Genomic DNA, 15,054 nt, shown 5'->3' on the forward strand with positions numbered 1-15,054 from the left:
TGCCTTTGACTCAGGTCGTGATCCTGGAGTCCCAGGATCGAGTGCCACATCGGGCTCCCTGCATGGAGCCTGCTTCTGCCTCTGCCTATGTCTCTGCCTCTCTCTCTGTGTCTCTCATGAAAAAAAAAAATATATTTTTTAAAAAATAAAAAAATAGGGCATCCCGGGTGGCTCAGCGGTTTAGCGCTGTCTTCAGCCCAGGGTGTGATCCTGGAGACCCGGGATCCAGTCGCACGTCAGGCTCCCTCCTTGGAGCCTGCTTCTCTCTCCGTCTGTGTCTCTGCCTCTTTCTCTCTCAGTGTCTCTCATGAAAAAATAAATAAAATCTTAAATAATAATAATAAAATAATAAAATTTAATAAAACATTTTCTTGTTGCTATGATTGCATCACTGGGATTTTCTAATTGTGTTATTATAAATAATACTATGATGATGCCTGTATGTATACATTTAATTTTAAAGTATTTCCTTAGGTCGCAGGGTACGGGTATTTTAAAAGCTCTTAATACATATTGAGACTTGGGTAGCATGGGTGGCTCAGCCGTTGAGCGTCTGCCTTTGGCTCAGGGCATGATTCTGGAGTCCCAGGATTGAGTCCCACATACGGTTCCCCGCAGGGAGCCTGCTTCTCCCACTGCCTGTGTCTCTGCCTCTCTCTGTGTATCTCTTATGAATAAATAAATAAAATCTTAAAAAAAAAATAAAACAAAACATACTGAGACTTGCAGTCCAGAGAGGCTAGTAGGACAGGAGGCAGCTTGTCCCTGCCCCCTCTCAGCACCCCCAGCTCTAACCAGCGTTGGTGGCTTATACCTTCTCAGTTTCTATGGAGGCTATTAGGACCTATTGTCAAATTTTATGTAGACAGATAACAACCGGATTTGCATTTCGATTCCAGCCACAGGGCCTGATAGCTCTGTCAATCCCCTTTGGCCCCTAGGAGGCATTCAAGAGAGATCTCTAACCTGTTGCTATGGAGACAGCAATGCAAGCCTTCATCTGAGGGGCAGAGAGGATACTCACTAGACAATGCACACCAAGATCCTTTCTGTGTCAGGACTTCTACTTATGTGAGTCCCTCTGTATTATGCCTGTTTATTCTGTAGATTTCAGAATACCAGTAGCTCGTCCCTCCAGAGCTCTGAGTGCCAGACCCTTTACTATGCGCCCACCAGGCATCATCTCCTCCGAGGTTGGTACCATGACTGTCTTTCATTTTGTAAATGGGAGAATTGCATCAGAGACTTTACGTTGCTGGTAAATCTGGCCTCATACCCAGGCTCAGAAGTATTCAGAGCCTGCATGCTTCACCACTGAGCTTCCCTGCCTCAGCCCACTTCCCTGAACCATTAGGTGGACTGTGGGAGTAGCTTCCAAGCTAGACGCCTCAGACTGCTTTTGTTTGTAGCACAATTTTAAAACATCATATTTTTGAGTCTTAACAAAACAAAACAAAACAAAACAACAATTCCAGATTTGTCTTCCTATTTCCTGCTTCCCTCAAAAGACTGGGAGCTGAGACATCTGTAAGCTCCTTCAGGGCAGGGCCCACATCATAATAATCTCAGTATGAAATGCTGGACATGGTGTTCAGACTTTGGGAGCCCAGTCAATTTACCAACTGTGATATTAAATAGAAAAGTTTCCCTGGATTCAAATCTGATACATAAGCTACAACATTAATCAAAGGAACCATGGTTGAACTAATTCAACATAGACTGGTTATTTTGTGTGTGTGTGTGTGTGTGTGTGTGGTGAGCCTCCTTTGGAAACAGTGTAAAAATACCACATCATGGCATCTGTGAAGTGATTTCAGAGCGCTTTTACGATCATTTATAATAATAGCAGGCTCTATGCTAGGTATTTTGACATACATCACGTCATTATGTAACCTGTTTTTCAGAAGAACTAGAGAAGCTAGCAGGGTAGCTATTATTATCCTTGGGTTTGTTTGGTTTTGACGGCTGTGGGTTTTTTTTTTTCCCAGAGGAAGAAGCTGACGTTTGGACAACCCACTGGTCTGCATGGCCCCCCTTTTGTTAGAGCCTCACAGCACAGAGCAGCAGAGCTCTGGAAGGCCTCCCCACACCGGGATCTCCTTTGGTTCAGGGCTATAGGCCAGCTCAAGGCCAGGACCCAGGCGTTCTGGCTATTTTTCTCCCTTTGTTTCTTGGATCAGAAAATTCTTCAAGGCTTCAGAGGAAGTACAGGGAGTTGATTCTCATGTATCTGGAGAAGAGCACATAGAGGCGGCGGAACCAGAGCAGCTGGCTGTGGTGGCAGGACATGGCTCTCTAGAAGAAGCAAAGACTAGTTAGAAGACATGCACTGCTTCACTCCTTTCCTCACCTGAAGTTCTTCCTCCCACGAACACACCTCATGCTAATAACTTACTCTGGCTTCTTCCTGTAATGCGTGAACGCCTCTTGATTGGCCTCCAATCACTGCCTCCCCTGTCCCATCTCTTACCAACAGCCCTGTGATAAAACTACATGATGCCACTGACGGCTATAGAGTGTGATTGGTTTCCATGCATTACCTCAATTTATTATTTTATTTTATTAAAAAATATTTATAAGATTATTTATTTATTCATGAGAGACAGAGAGAGAGGCAGAGATATTTGAGCTTTCCTTCAAAGCTATGATTTTGCTGGTTATTCAATCCTACATCACTCATCTGCTGAATATTAGTTGCTTTTTTGACTATCATAAATTACACCAATGAGCATTCTTGCTCATAAATCTCTGAATGCATCTTTGTTCATTTCTTTAGGATAAAGTCTTAGAAATAAAAATGATTGGGTCAGAGTAAGTGCAAATTTATTGAAGTATACAAGTAATACATAATGATTTTGTAAATATATTTACTTATTTAATTAATTTATTTTTTAAAGTAAACTGTTTAGTGTGGGGCTCAATCTTATGGCCCCAAGATCAAGAGTTGCATGCTCTACCAACTGAGCCAGCCAGGTGCCCCTGTAACCTGTTTGTTTTTACTTAGTATATCAAGAATATCAAAAGGTAAGTACATTCTAAACAGACTGACTTTTCTTTTTTAGGTTTTTCTTTATTTATTCATGAAAGACACAGAGGGAGGCACAGACATAGGAAGAGGGAGAGGTAGGCTCCCTGCAGGGAGCCCCATGTGGGACTCGATCCCAGGACCCCGGGATCACGACCTGAGCCAAAGGCAGACACTCAACCACTGAGCCACCCAGGTGCCCCAGATTTCTGAGACTTATTGCTATGATTCCCCAAAAATATTTTACTAATTTACAGATCTATCTCGTTTAAGGGTTTAACAATGGGTTCTATCATTTAATTTACCTTTTCCTCTTCCCTAGCAAAAATGTTATTACTTTTAATTTATTTTTAATTTTTGATTATGGTATTAAGCACAAAATATAAATTTTTACCATCTTAACCATTTTTAAATGTATGGTTCTATAATCTTACCCATATTCATATTGTTGTGTAAAAAATCCATAGAATTTTTTTCACCTTGCGAAAAGAAAACTCTAAACCCACTAAAAACCAACTCCCTATTTCCCCCTCCTCCAGTCCCTGGCAACCATCATTCTACCTTCTGTCTCTGTGATTTTGACTACTCTAGATTTCTCATCTAAGTAGAATCATAGAGTATTTGTCCTTTTGCAACTGGCTTATTTCACTCAGCAAAATGTCCTCAGGGTTCATCCATGTTGTAGCAGATGACAAGATTCCTTTCTCTTTTTTTAAGCCTGAATAATATTCCATCCTAAGTGTGTAGATTTTCTTAATTGATTCAAATGCTAGGGACATTTGGGCTGCTTCTATCTGTTGGCTCTTGTGTAACATGCTGCAATGAACATGGATGTGGAAATCAAGACCCTGCTTTCAATTCTTTTGAATATAAACCCAGAAGTAGGATTGCTGGATCATATAAATGGCTACCATATATGGTAATTACCATATATGGGAATTCTATTTATTTTTAATTTCTTTGTATTCTTTTTTTTATTAAGTAAACTCTACCCCCAATGTGGGGGCTCGATGTAATGACCCGGAGATCAAGAGTTGCATGCTCTGGGCAGCCCCGGTGGCTTAGTGGTTTAGCGCTGCCTTCAGCCCGGGGTATGATCCTGGAGATCTGGGGTCGAGTCCCACGTCGGGCTCCCTGCATGGAGCCTGCTTCTCCCTCTGTCTGTGTCTCTGCCCCCCACCCCTCTCTCTCTGTGTGTCTCCATGAATAAATAAATAAAATCTTAAAAAAAAAAAAAAAAAAAGAGTTGCATGCTCTGCCGAATGCATCAGGCACCCTGTATTTACTTTTAATTTTCTTTAAAAAATTTTTTCTTTTTAAAATTTATTTATTTATTTATTTATTAGAAACACAGAGAATGGTATTTATTTATTTATAAACACAGAGAATGGTATTTATTTATAAACACAGAGAATGGTATCTATCTATCTATCTATCTATCTATCTATCTATCTATCTATCATCTATCTATCTAAAACACAGGGAATGGCAGAGACACAGGCAGAGGGAGAAGCAGACTCCTCGCAGGGAGCCTGATGCGGGACTTGATCCCGGGATCCTGGGATCATGCCCTAAGCCGAAGGCAGACACTCAACCGCTGAGCCACCCAGGCACCCCTACTTTTAATTTTCTTAGGTTCAACATAATTCAGGTGTTCCTGGTCAAGATAATTCAGGTTGATCTGCTTAAGATGCAGCAGTAAATTTGTGCTTCCTGTTCCAAACACATAGTAGTGACAAGAAAATGCTGAGAGAATACAGAGACAAGAATGGGTCAAAACTAACACCAAGAGCACCATGAACCTAAAGAATGTAAATACAAGAATGACAGCCTGAAGCAGAGGATTGCTGGCTCAGGGGCTCAGAGCAAGGTGTTGGCTGGGAGTCCTGCTTCTGAAGGATCTCACTGCCCGGACTCTGTTGGATGGGCCAGGGGCTCGGTTGTCTGTGAAAAGAAGTTGGGAAGAAATGCCATGGACTGCTCTGAGGGCAAGCTGAATGCTTTGAGATCAGCACTGAGCTGAATTACCTTTGGGCTTTGTGACTGGAACTGCCAAGTGAGGACCTGATTCTGGCCTTCAAGAAATTGCAAACTCTCTAAACAAGGGTTGGGGGTGTGTGTGGGGGAGGGGGGTAGCACAAAGGAGGAGGGGAATAACATTCCTAAATTCAACAACCTTGTGCCTAATTTGCAAATCAGAATTCCTAAAGACATAATGTAATGTGAAGAAAGAGAACTAATAAAATCAGCAACTAGACCGTGAATATATTTAAGATGAAAATAGTTTTATAAAACACTTTATCAGGGGCACCTGGGTGGCAAAGTTAGTTACATGTCCAACTCTTGGTTTCTGCTCAGGTCATGATCTCAGAGTTGGTATCTCAGGGTCATGAGATCGAACCTTGAGTTGAGCTCTATGCTTAGCACAGAGTCTACTTGAGATTCTCTTTCCCTCTCCTTCTGCCCCTCATGTACACTCTCTCTCTCTAAAATAAATAAATAGAGATGCCTGGGTGGTTCAGCAGTTAAGCAGCTGCCTTTGGTTCAGTGTGTGATCCTGGGGTCCTGGGATCGAGTTCTGTATCTGGCTCCTTGGGGGAGCCTGCTTCTCCTCTGCCTATGTCTATGTCTCTGCCTGTCTCTCTGTGTCTCTCATGAATAAATAAATAAAATCTTAAAAAAAAAAAAAAAAGGAAACGACTCCTGGGTGGCTCAGTGGTCGAGTGTCTGCCTTAGGCTCAGGGCATGATCCTGGGTCAGGGATCAAGTTCTATATCCGGCTCCCTGTGAGGAGCCTGATTCTGTCTCTATGTTCTCTGCCTCCCTCTCTGTGTCTCTCATGAATAAATAAATAAAGTCTTTTAAAAAAATACATTAAAAATAACAATAAATAAATATTAAAAAAACAACAAAGAAAGCCCCACTTTGTCAGACCAAAATAATTACATTTTGGACATTCAAACATCTAAGTAGGAGAAAAACCACCCTAAAGAAAAAATTATGAAATTAAAAAAAAAGTGAAATAATAGGCAGACAGAAAAGAAAAAAATTGCTGAAGTATATGCATCAGCAAAAAGTGAACAAAGAGGTAATATGTAAGATATAAGAAACAGAGAGGGCCAGGAATCTAGTGTATATCAGTAATGATATTATAAAGTACAGTAGCAGGGGCGCATGAGTGGCTCACTTGGTTAAGCATCCGACTCTTGATTTTGCCTCAGGTAATGATCTCAGGGTCCTGGGACCAAGCCCTGATTCAGGCTCCATGCTCAGCAGAGATTCAGCATGAGATTCTCTTCTCTACCCCTCCCCCTGCTCATGGGCTCTCTCTCTGTCATGGGGAGGTGGAGAGGGGCAGAAGGAGAGGAAGAACAAGAAGCAGACTCCCCATTGAGTAGGGAGCCTGAATACTACACCTGAAACTACTATACACCTGAAACTACTATAATGTGTGTCAATTATACCTCAACAAAGGAAGAAAGATATTTCATAGAGTAGGGAAAAAAATTCAACAATATGCCAGAAAATAGACCTAAAAATTACAACAAAAGGGGCGCCTGAGATAGAGCCCCACATCAAGCTCCCTGTTCAGTGGGGAGTTGCTTTTCTCTCTGCTGCCCCCCTGCCCCACTGGTGCTCTCTTTCTCTCTCAAATAAATAATAAAATCTTTTTTTTTTTTTACACTTGATCTCAGCCAAAAGGCCAAGAAGTGATTTTTTTTAAAAGATATCATTTATTTACTCATGAGAGACAGAGAGAGAGGCAGAAACATAGGCAGAGGGAGAAGCAGGCTCCTCAAAGGGAGCCCAATGCGGGACTTGATTCCAGGACCCCAGGATCATGACTTGAGCCAAAGGCAGATGCTCAACCACTGAGCCACCCAGGTGTCCCTAAATAATAAAATCTTAAAACAAATTTAAGATGACAACAAAAGGTTAAAAATAAAAGTATTAAGGGGTGCCTGGTAAGTGTTTGCCTTCAGCTTGGATCATGATCCTGGGGTCCTGGGATGGAGCCCCACATTGGGCTCCTTGCTAAGCAAGGAGCCTGCTTCTCCTTCTCCCTCTGCCTGCCTCTTTCCCTGCTTGTGCTCTCTCCCTGTCAAATAAATAAATAAATAATTTAAAAATAAATAAATAAATAAATAAATAAAGGCATTAAAAAGCCCCGTGTTGGGTGTGGAGCTTACTTAAAGAAAAACGATAAAGGTATTTTAAAAAGATGAGCCATGCAGATACAAGTCCAAAGAAAGCTATTATAGCAATGTTAAGATTAAAATAGAATTTAAGGCTAAATCATTAATTATGAGAGACATAGGATGATAAAAGGAATAGTCTACTAAGATGATATAGCAACCTTGATCTTTTATGCACCAAACATAAATAAATCAAACACAAAGACAAATGGACAAATTCAAACTCAGGGTGGGAGATCTCAACATACTTGTATCATAAAGTTATAGATCAAAAAGTTAAGAAAGTAGTTAGAAAGTAGTTAGAATATACAAGTTATGACCAACATATGTACTAATAAGCTCAATCTACTGGTTATATCTGGAATCTGAAATGCAACCAATAGAGTACACACATTTTTTTTAGATAAACATGTTAACATTTATAAAGACTGATCATAAAGTAGGTCATTCACTAAGGAATTCTCAATAAGTCTTTAAAAACCAGTATTACAGAAGTCACATGTAATGACCAGAAAGGGATTCAATTCTAAATCAACAATAAAAAGGCTATACAATGATTCTTGTTCTGGTAGCTATGTCCTATAAAGTTACTGTAAACAGTTGAAATAGTCAATACTGCATCATTTTTCCTAGGGGAAATAAAGGCTTTGGTTCTTAAGAGCCTCTGGTGTTAACATTTTCATCAGCTGATCAACACATAATCGTGTTTTATGTATGTTTCTGTTTAAAGATGCTTTATTTAATATTATGTTATTGATTCGTTTACACCAAATACACAACCAACAGGGCTATAACTCATGCATGAATGAAGCTTATTTAACACACATACTTTCTCTGTAAGTGCCCTAGACAGCACTTGAATGGCATCCTTAGAGGACATTTTATTTAATTTTTTTAAGACTTTATTTATTTATTCCTGAGAGACTCAGAGAGAGAGAGGCAGAGACACAGGTAGAGGGAGAAGCAGGCTCCTCTCAGGGAGCCCAATGTAGTACTCGACCCCTGGACCTGGGATCATGCCAAGTGATGCTCAACCACTGAACCACCTAGGCATCCCCTTAGAGAACATTTTAAACAGTAAAATCACCAACAAAAAGCCCCAAAATGAGAACAATGGGGCACCAAATATACTGAGGAAAGGATACTTGTTTATAGTATGAGAGCCAAAACAAGGTAGAGATTTCAACCTCAGTTGGAAACCTGGGTGAGAGCATCATTGGCAACTTAAAACTTTTCACTGTCCTGAAAATACACATGTCCACAGATGACCGCAAAAGTAACATATTAATTTTGGGGTTACAAGTAAATTTTAGCATGTTGGTGCATTTGAAAATATGGAATCTGTGGATAATGAGGATTGACTGTATTATATACACACAGAGGCATGTACAAACTTTAAAATACACCCTTAAAAACCTCATGTATTAAAGAGGAACTCACAACAGAAACTATACATTATTTAAAACTGAGTGACAGTGGGAGAAGTACATATCAAAATTTGTTGGGTGCAGCTAACAGAATACTTCAAGGGAAATTAATAGTATTAAAGTATATATATATATATTTTTTTAGTATAAAGTATATTTTTAAAAAATGATTGAAAGTGGAAAAAAAAGCTAACCTTTTCAGTCCAAGAAATTAAAAAAAAAAAAAACAATGTAAAACATGAGTAAAGTAGGACAAAAAATAAAGAACAGAAATTAATGAACTATCAAATAAAACAAAGGAGAATTCATGTTTTTGGTCAGTGTTGCATTCTCAGTATCTAGCAAAGTGCCTCTTGGTAGGTATAAATGTTTATTGCAGACAGTTCAAAAAATTAAGCTAAGCAAATATTATTATTATTTAAAAAAATTATTATCCTGAGTTCTCTTAGCTTTACTCATTGCTATACTTCTCTCTCTGGTAGACTTAAGTTAATTGTGGGGCGGGGGGTCACACCTGAAGACAGATTAAAGCAATTCTCCTTAATTGCCTGCTTCCTACTCCATGGTTTTCAGAATCACCGCCCCACGACTGCTAAGAGATTTCACTATGAGAGCTTCATTGGGCCTGACATTTCCTCAATAGGCAAATAGGCCTCTAGTGTTCTATCGTATTGGCTCTTTACAGAGGTTCCTGGCAGGTCTGAGTTCCTCTTAGACTTAAGCTGTGTGGCACATTCATACAGTAGAATGCAGGCACCCATTACAATCCTAATGCATAATGACATAGAAGAAAATGGTCATAATGTTAGAACAGGTTTTAAATAGTAGGCACTGTGTGAGCCCATTAAAATACATAATATTCTTTATAGAGAAGGTATGTATGTGTTCACATGGATTATCTCTGAGTGATGGCATTCTGGGTAATTTTTATTAATTATTTTCTTCTTGATGCTTTTATATAAAATCCTTTGATATGTTCTACAATGAGCATATTTTTTTACTTAAAAAAAAAAGCATGAAAAAAAAAGCATGTATATGGGACACCTGAGTGACTCAGTGGTTGAGTGTCTGCCTTCGGCTCAGGGCGTGATCCCAAGTTCTGGGATGGAGTCCCACACTGGGCTCCCTGCAAGGAGCCTGCTTCTCCCTCTGCCTATGCCTCTGTCTCTCTCTCTCTGTGTCTCTCATGAATAAATAAATAAAACCTTAAAAAAAAGCATGTGTTATTTTTATGATCAGAAAAAAAACGGTGAAAGTCCTTGATAATCTATGACCGCCAAGGTCTAGCTGGATAGTCCTAACACTCAAATGCTGAACTGCTATGGAAGGTCTTCCATTAGGGGTTGTGAGGGGCCACAGGGTCTGGGACACAGATCTAGAGGAAAGGTGTCCAGGAATTCACAATCCTTACCTTGGCCTGTGCCACTTCTTTGCTGGTGAGCACAAAGAGGACATCCTGCCTACGAAGCAGAGTAAAGGGCAGGTCCAGAAGGGAGATATACTTGCGTAACACATTCACTGACTGAAGCGTGAGCACGGAGCACCCTGGTTGTGGGGGAGGGGGGAGGTGAGAGGAGAGAAGTGAAGGGTCTTATTGCTTCCAGGCAGATTTTCCTGGAGCACCCTACTGCTGCCTTGGGGTTCAGGGCAGGGCAGGACTGTGGCCATGGAGTTGCCAGATGACTCTGTAGCACCAATACTACTCTTTGCCTATCATTCTCACAGATAGGAAGAGTGAAGGGCCACAGAACACCTGGCAGGCTGCCCTCTACTCACAACATGCCCCAGTAAGATAAGGTTGGTTCTAGAGGTTGGAAATGGGCTAACTCAAAGCCAAGGGAAAGGTGATGAAGACCAGAATTTCTGGATTGGGAGATAAGAGATCTAGACCTCACGGACTTGGGAAAGTCCCAGTCAGCTCTTTGACACTCAGTTTTCTCATCTGTAAAATGGTGTTGACAGAGTAGCAGCCTGTCTCAGAGGGTTGAAATAAAAATCAAATGAACTACAGTCATGTTTCAAAGACTTCATAACCTGGTAAGCTCAGCCTACTGAGAAAGAGCACACTCCACTATGTTTTCATTTGCTTCATCTTCATATCACTCCTGAGGGATGTATATTATTCCCATTGACAGACCAGAAACTGGCCCAGAGAGGTTAAGCATCAGTGTCACATAGTAAATGGCCACATAGGGTCAAACACCTTCTAACTCAAGCAGATTAACTCATTAAGCACCCATCAGCCATTTATAGCCTACCTAAGTAACTGGGGGCTGGGATGTGAGTTTAGATGGACAGGCTAAAGGAACACTGGAGGTGAAAAAGACCTACCTGGGGAGAGAGCTAGACAGATGAGTGGGTAGGGCCTGGTGTCATGGTTAATTTCATGTGTCAACTTGACTGGGTCACAGGGTACCCAGATATTTGGCTGAACATTATTTCTGGGTATGCTTACAAGGGTGTTTTTGGATGAGACTAGCATTTAAATCAGTGGACTCAAGAAAACAGATTGCCTTCCCCAGTGTAGGTGGGCATGATCCAATTCACTGAGGGCCTGAATAGGAGAATAGGTGGAAGAAAAGAGAATTTGTTCTTTTCTGCCTGTTGAGCTGAGATACTGGTCATCTCCTGCCCTTGGACTTACACCACTGGCTCTCCTGCTTCTCAGGCCTTTGGACCCAGGCTGACTTATGCCACCAGCTTTCCTGGGTTCGCAGCTTACAGACCGCAGACTGTGGGACTTCTCAGCCTCTGTACTTGCATGAGCCAAGTCCTTGTAATAAGTATCTTTTATATATGTATCTCCTATTGGTTCTGTTTTTCTAACACATCTGGCTTCCCCTCACACCAGAGGCTGCCTGGCTGGCAGGGCACTTCCCAATGGATACAACCTGTATTTAAGGCCTGAGGACCCACACTGACAGACACAGTGTGCTGGGTAAGGAAGAGTATGGCCCAGCCTCCCGAGCCCCACCTTTGCTCATCCTAGGGCAGTTCTCTATATATTTACAAATTTCACCCAATATGTTTCTTAGATAGTAACTAGCAGACTTTTACAAAAGGGACAACTTACCTTTAGGTAACCTCCCTTCTGAGTGCAGGGTCCTGGAAGAGGAAAGGACAGGATTGAGAGGGAGCAAGAATTCTTTTGCAGTTAACAGAAAGAGCCTTTGGAGTATAGGGGTCAAGGGCAGGCCTCCCCAACATGGGTCACAATGGCAGATAGATTACCTTGAGTTAACAGCCATAAAAACCCAGCAAATTAAAACAAAACAAAACACAACAAAACAAAACAAAACAAAAAAAACCCCCAGCAAATTCAGAATTGCTTAACATCCCCCACTCCCCCAACCACCACCTAAATTTACATTAGAAAGAGGGTCTGTACCAGGAAGAGAACTAGTCACAGAGATATCTTTTTACCTAAAAAACTTATCTGCAAAACAGGGCCACCTCTGTTTTCCAAGCATCTCAACTTCCTGCGAATGGTCTTCCTCTCCTTTGTACCCTCAGACTCCTATCCTGCTCCGGAGCTCAGGATGACCTATAGGCCTCCTGTTGCCTGACAGTCTTTGGAGTTTCCTGTTTGTGTGGATTCCCCATAGGACAAAATTAAATTTGATTTTCTCCTGTTAATCATGGAAATGTAATTCTTAGTCTAGCTAGAAGAATCTTAGACAGAGGAAAATTTCTTCCTCCCCAACATTAGTAAGGCCTGCCACATTCTATGATCCCTCTATAGGTTTCTGGGATTCCATACCTCTGGCTATAGCTGAAGAGACCAGGGTGAGCATCTTCTCCAAGGTCAGCCAATCTGGAGGCTGACCAATGGTTATGAAGTACCCTGGCCCAAGCTTTACCTATTAGAGATGAAGGTAACTGTGATGAACTCTTCAAAGGTTTTCTTTTTTTGAAATTGTAATATTAGTGTGACAGGAGACTAATTAAAAATATTAACTGAAAAAAAAAAAAATATTAACTGATATTTCTCCCCTAATAGTTCTTTCTCCTTTTCAACCTCCCCTGCTCCCACCTTCTGATAGTGAAGGCCATTCTGCACTCCCTGCCTTAAAGGAAGGTGAGGCCAGTCCAACAGCAATGAACTCAAAATTGCTTGCCTGTTTCTGTTTATTTATTTATTTATTTTTATTTATTTTTTTTGCCTGTTTCTGTTTAAAAGCGAAGGGATGGAGAAAGATGAGATAAGTGGCCCCACCCCACCCCCAACACACAGACAATGTACACATATGAAATGGATTCCAGTTCTACTTCTGCCATTATTCAGCCTGGCAGTACTTGGAAAACCACTTCACTTCCTCAGTTAAATCAGGTGGCTGGACTTAATGGTAGGTGAGTTCATTTCCAACTTTACATATTTCACTGCTCTGGTCTGAGAATGTTGGGCATGTTTAGAAGGTTATAAAGTAAGTACTTCACTTCAAATTCTCCTTTCCCTTCCCCAGTGGCTAGGCCAGGCCCACTGCTCCGCCACTCATAATGCCCAGGAGAAGTACTTCTCTAGAGGGCAGGAAACACGGTATATATTTGTATATAGTAAGCCCCTCAATATCTTTGAAATGCATTCCTTTTACTAGTAAAATACAGATGTCCATCGGTAAAATAGGGTGGCTATGAAGAACAAAACTTTTCCTATTACATATGTGTATCTTCCTTCTCTAAAGAAAGACTTGATACAGTGTACAAAATGTACAATGGAAAATAACAAAATAAATTAGAATAATAGGAGGAAAAAGAAGATGAAGCCAAGAGGCACACTGATTTACAAAAGTCAGTCGTTCAGATTTCCCACATGTGCTACAAGGGGTTGTGAATTTGGCCCTAAAGCTCTCTGGCCAAACCAAAAAGAAATAAAATGTTACTCCATGGGGAAAAAACCCTCAGGTGTTGAGGAGACAAGACAATAATAATAAGACAACTTACAAAGAATTTCTCACACAGAGGGTGTTGAGATGTAGTGAGCAATGTGGCCAACACTGGCTCTCTGTAACTCAGTGGTCAGGTCCAGGGGAGCTCAGATGGTGGGTGGGGAAGTGCTTTTCAACCATCTGCCCTGGGGCACCTGGGTGGCTCAGTGGTTGAGCGTCTGCCCCCAGGTCTGATCCTGGGGTCCCACATCAGGTGTCCGGCATCAGGCTCACTCCAGGGAGCCTGTTTATTCCTCTGCCTGTTCTCTGCCTGTCTCTGTGTTTCTCATGAATAAATAAATATAATCTTAAAAAAAAAAAAAAGAAAAAAGAAACCATCCACCCTGAACAAACGAACAGACCCTCTTCCGCCTCACACAGAGTCATACCTCATGGCTGCATACAGAGCAATGTGATTGCTGTGACCACTTACTCCCCCTTCATCGAAAGTCACCACCTGTAGAGAAACACAGGGTGACCACTCATGCTTTCTCTGCCTCAGTTGCAAGGTAGCCATCCCCATCCCCTTGGCAAGAAAAGGAGCGCGCAGAACCCTGAAAGGTTTCCAATTCTGCATACATCTGAACTCACTTTGGAGTAGATCAGTGGTGTGTAACCATTGTGCTGGCCAGTTGTGTGGAGACTGTTTGCATGGATTTTACTGTTTACTCTTGTTCCAGGCCAGCGGAGCAGAGTGGAATTCACCCATGATAGGGACCTGGGTTCAGAATATTTTTGTTTCTTATCTGTTTGGCCATTTATTAGCACATTTAGTTTTTCTGGCTGGCTGCTGTGTGAATTTTGTTCTTGTAGATGCTGCTTGATTTATTTGGCTTCTTTTCCTTGTGCCATGGACAAGGAAAGACCAGAGGCTTTGAGGGACATTATCCATCATGCCCTGGGGTTAAAATCACAGAAGTCTATTTACTCCTGGACTGCCTCTGTATCATCTACTTACTAATGATAAGCTTAGTCTAGGTTCCAACATTTCATTTCTGCACAGATGGAATAAAAAAAACCCAAATAAGTTTGGATAATAATTGTGCTACCTCAAATAATAAAAGAAATATAGAAAAGAGGGGATCCCTGGGTGGCGCAGCGGTTTGGCGCCTGCCTTTGGCCCAGGGCGCGATCCTGGAGACCTGGGATCGAGTCCCACGTCGGGCTCCCGGTGCATGGAGCCTGCTTCTCCCTCTGCCTGTGTCTCTGCCTCTCTCTCTCTGTGTGACTATCATAAAAAAAATAAAACCTCATGTATGTAAATTAAAAGTACATGCACAGAAAATAATACACATTTAAAAAAAAAAAAAAAAGAAATATAGAAAAGAGAACAGGGACTCAGAAAAAGGAACAGGAGTGGTTGGTTAGGGGTAGTAGAAAGAGGCAAACTGTCCCCAAGGAAAGAGGGTGGTCATGCAGGATGGACCAAAGGGACCAGGACCAGGATTGGTATAGGATGAGAAGGGCTTCCCTATTGGTCT

General features: G+C 41.4%; 1 protein-coding gene across 8 annotated transcripts in view; it reads right to left on the reverse strand.

Moving 5' to 3' along the window:
• Window positions 1–15,054, reverse strand: part of PIGL (phosphatidylinositol glycan anchor biosynthesis class L) — a 99,100-nt gene that overhangs the window by 12,138 nt on the left and 71,908 nt on the right. For 3 of the 8 annotated variants that reach the window (XM_072730423.1, XM_072730418.1, XM_026005561.2), the window contains 4 exons: window positions 13,963–14,030; window positions 11,722–11,753; window positions 10,060–10,193; window positions 1,398–2,295 (listed from right to left, as the gene is read on the reverse strand). In XM_072730423.1, coding sequence (XP_072586524.1) covers window positions 2,197–2,295; window positions 10,060–10,193; window positions 11,722–11,753; window positions 13,963–14,030 — 333 coding nt within the window. In that variant the 3' untranslated portion in view covers window positions 1,398–2,196. Of the gene's footprint in view, window positions 1–1,397; window positions 2,296–10,059; window positions 10,194–11,721; window positions 11,754–13,962; window positions 14,031–15,054 lie in introns of those variants that run through there. The other 5 variants (XM_072730417.1, XM_026005562.2, XM_072730419.1 and 2 more) reach the window with 5 other exon arrangements.

This window comes from Vulpes vulpes, chromosome 12 (genome assembly GCF_048418805.1).
Source record: "Vulpes vulpes isolate BD-2025 chromosome 12, VulVul3, whole genome shotgun sequence".
In the NCBI taxonomy this organism is placed as follows: Eukaryota; Metazoa; Chordata; class Mammalia; order Carnivora; family Canidae; genus Vulpes; species Vulpes vulpes.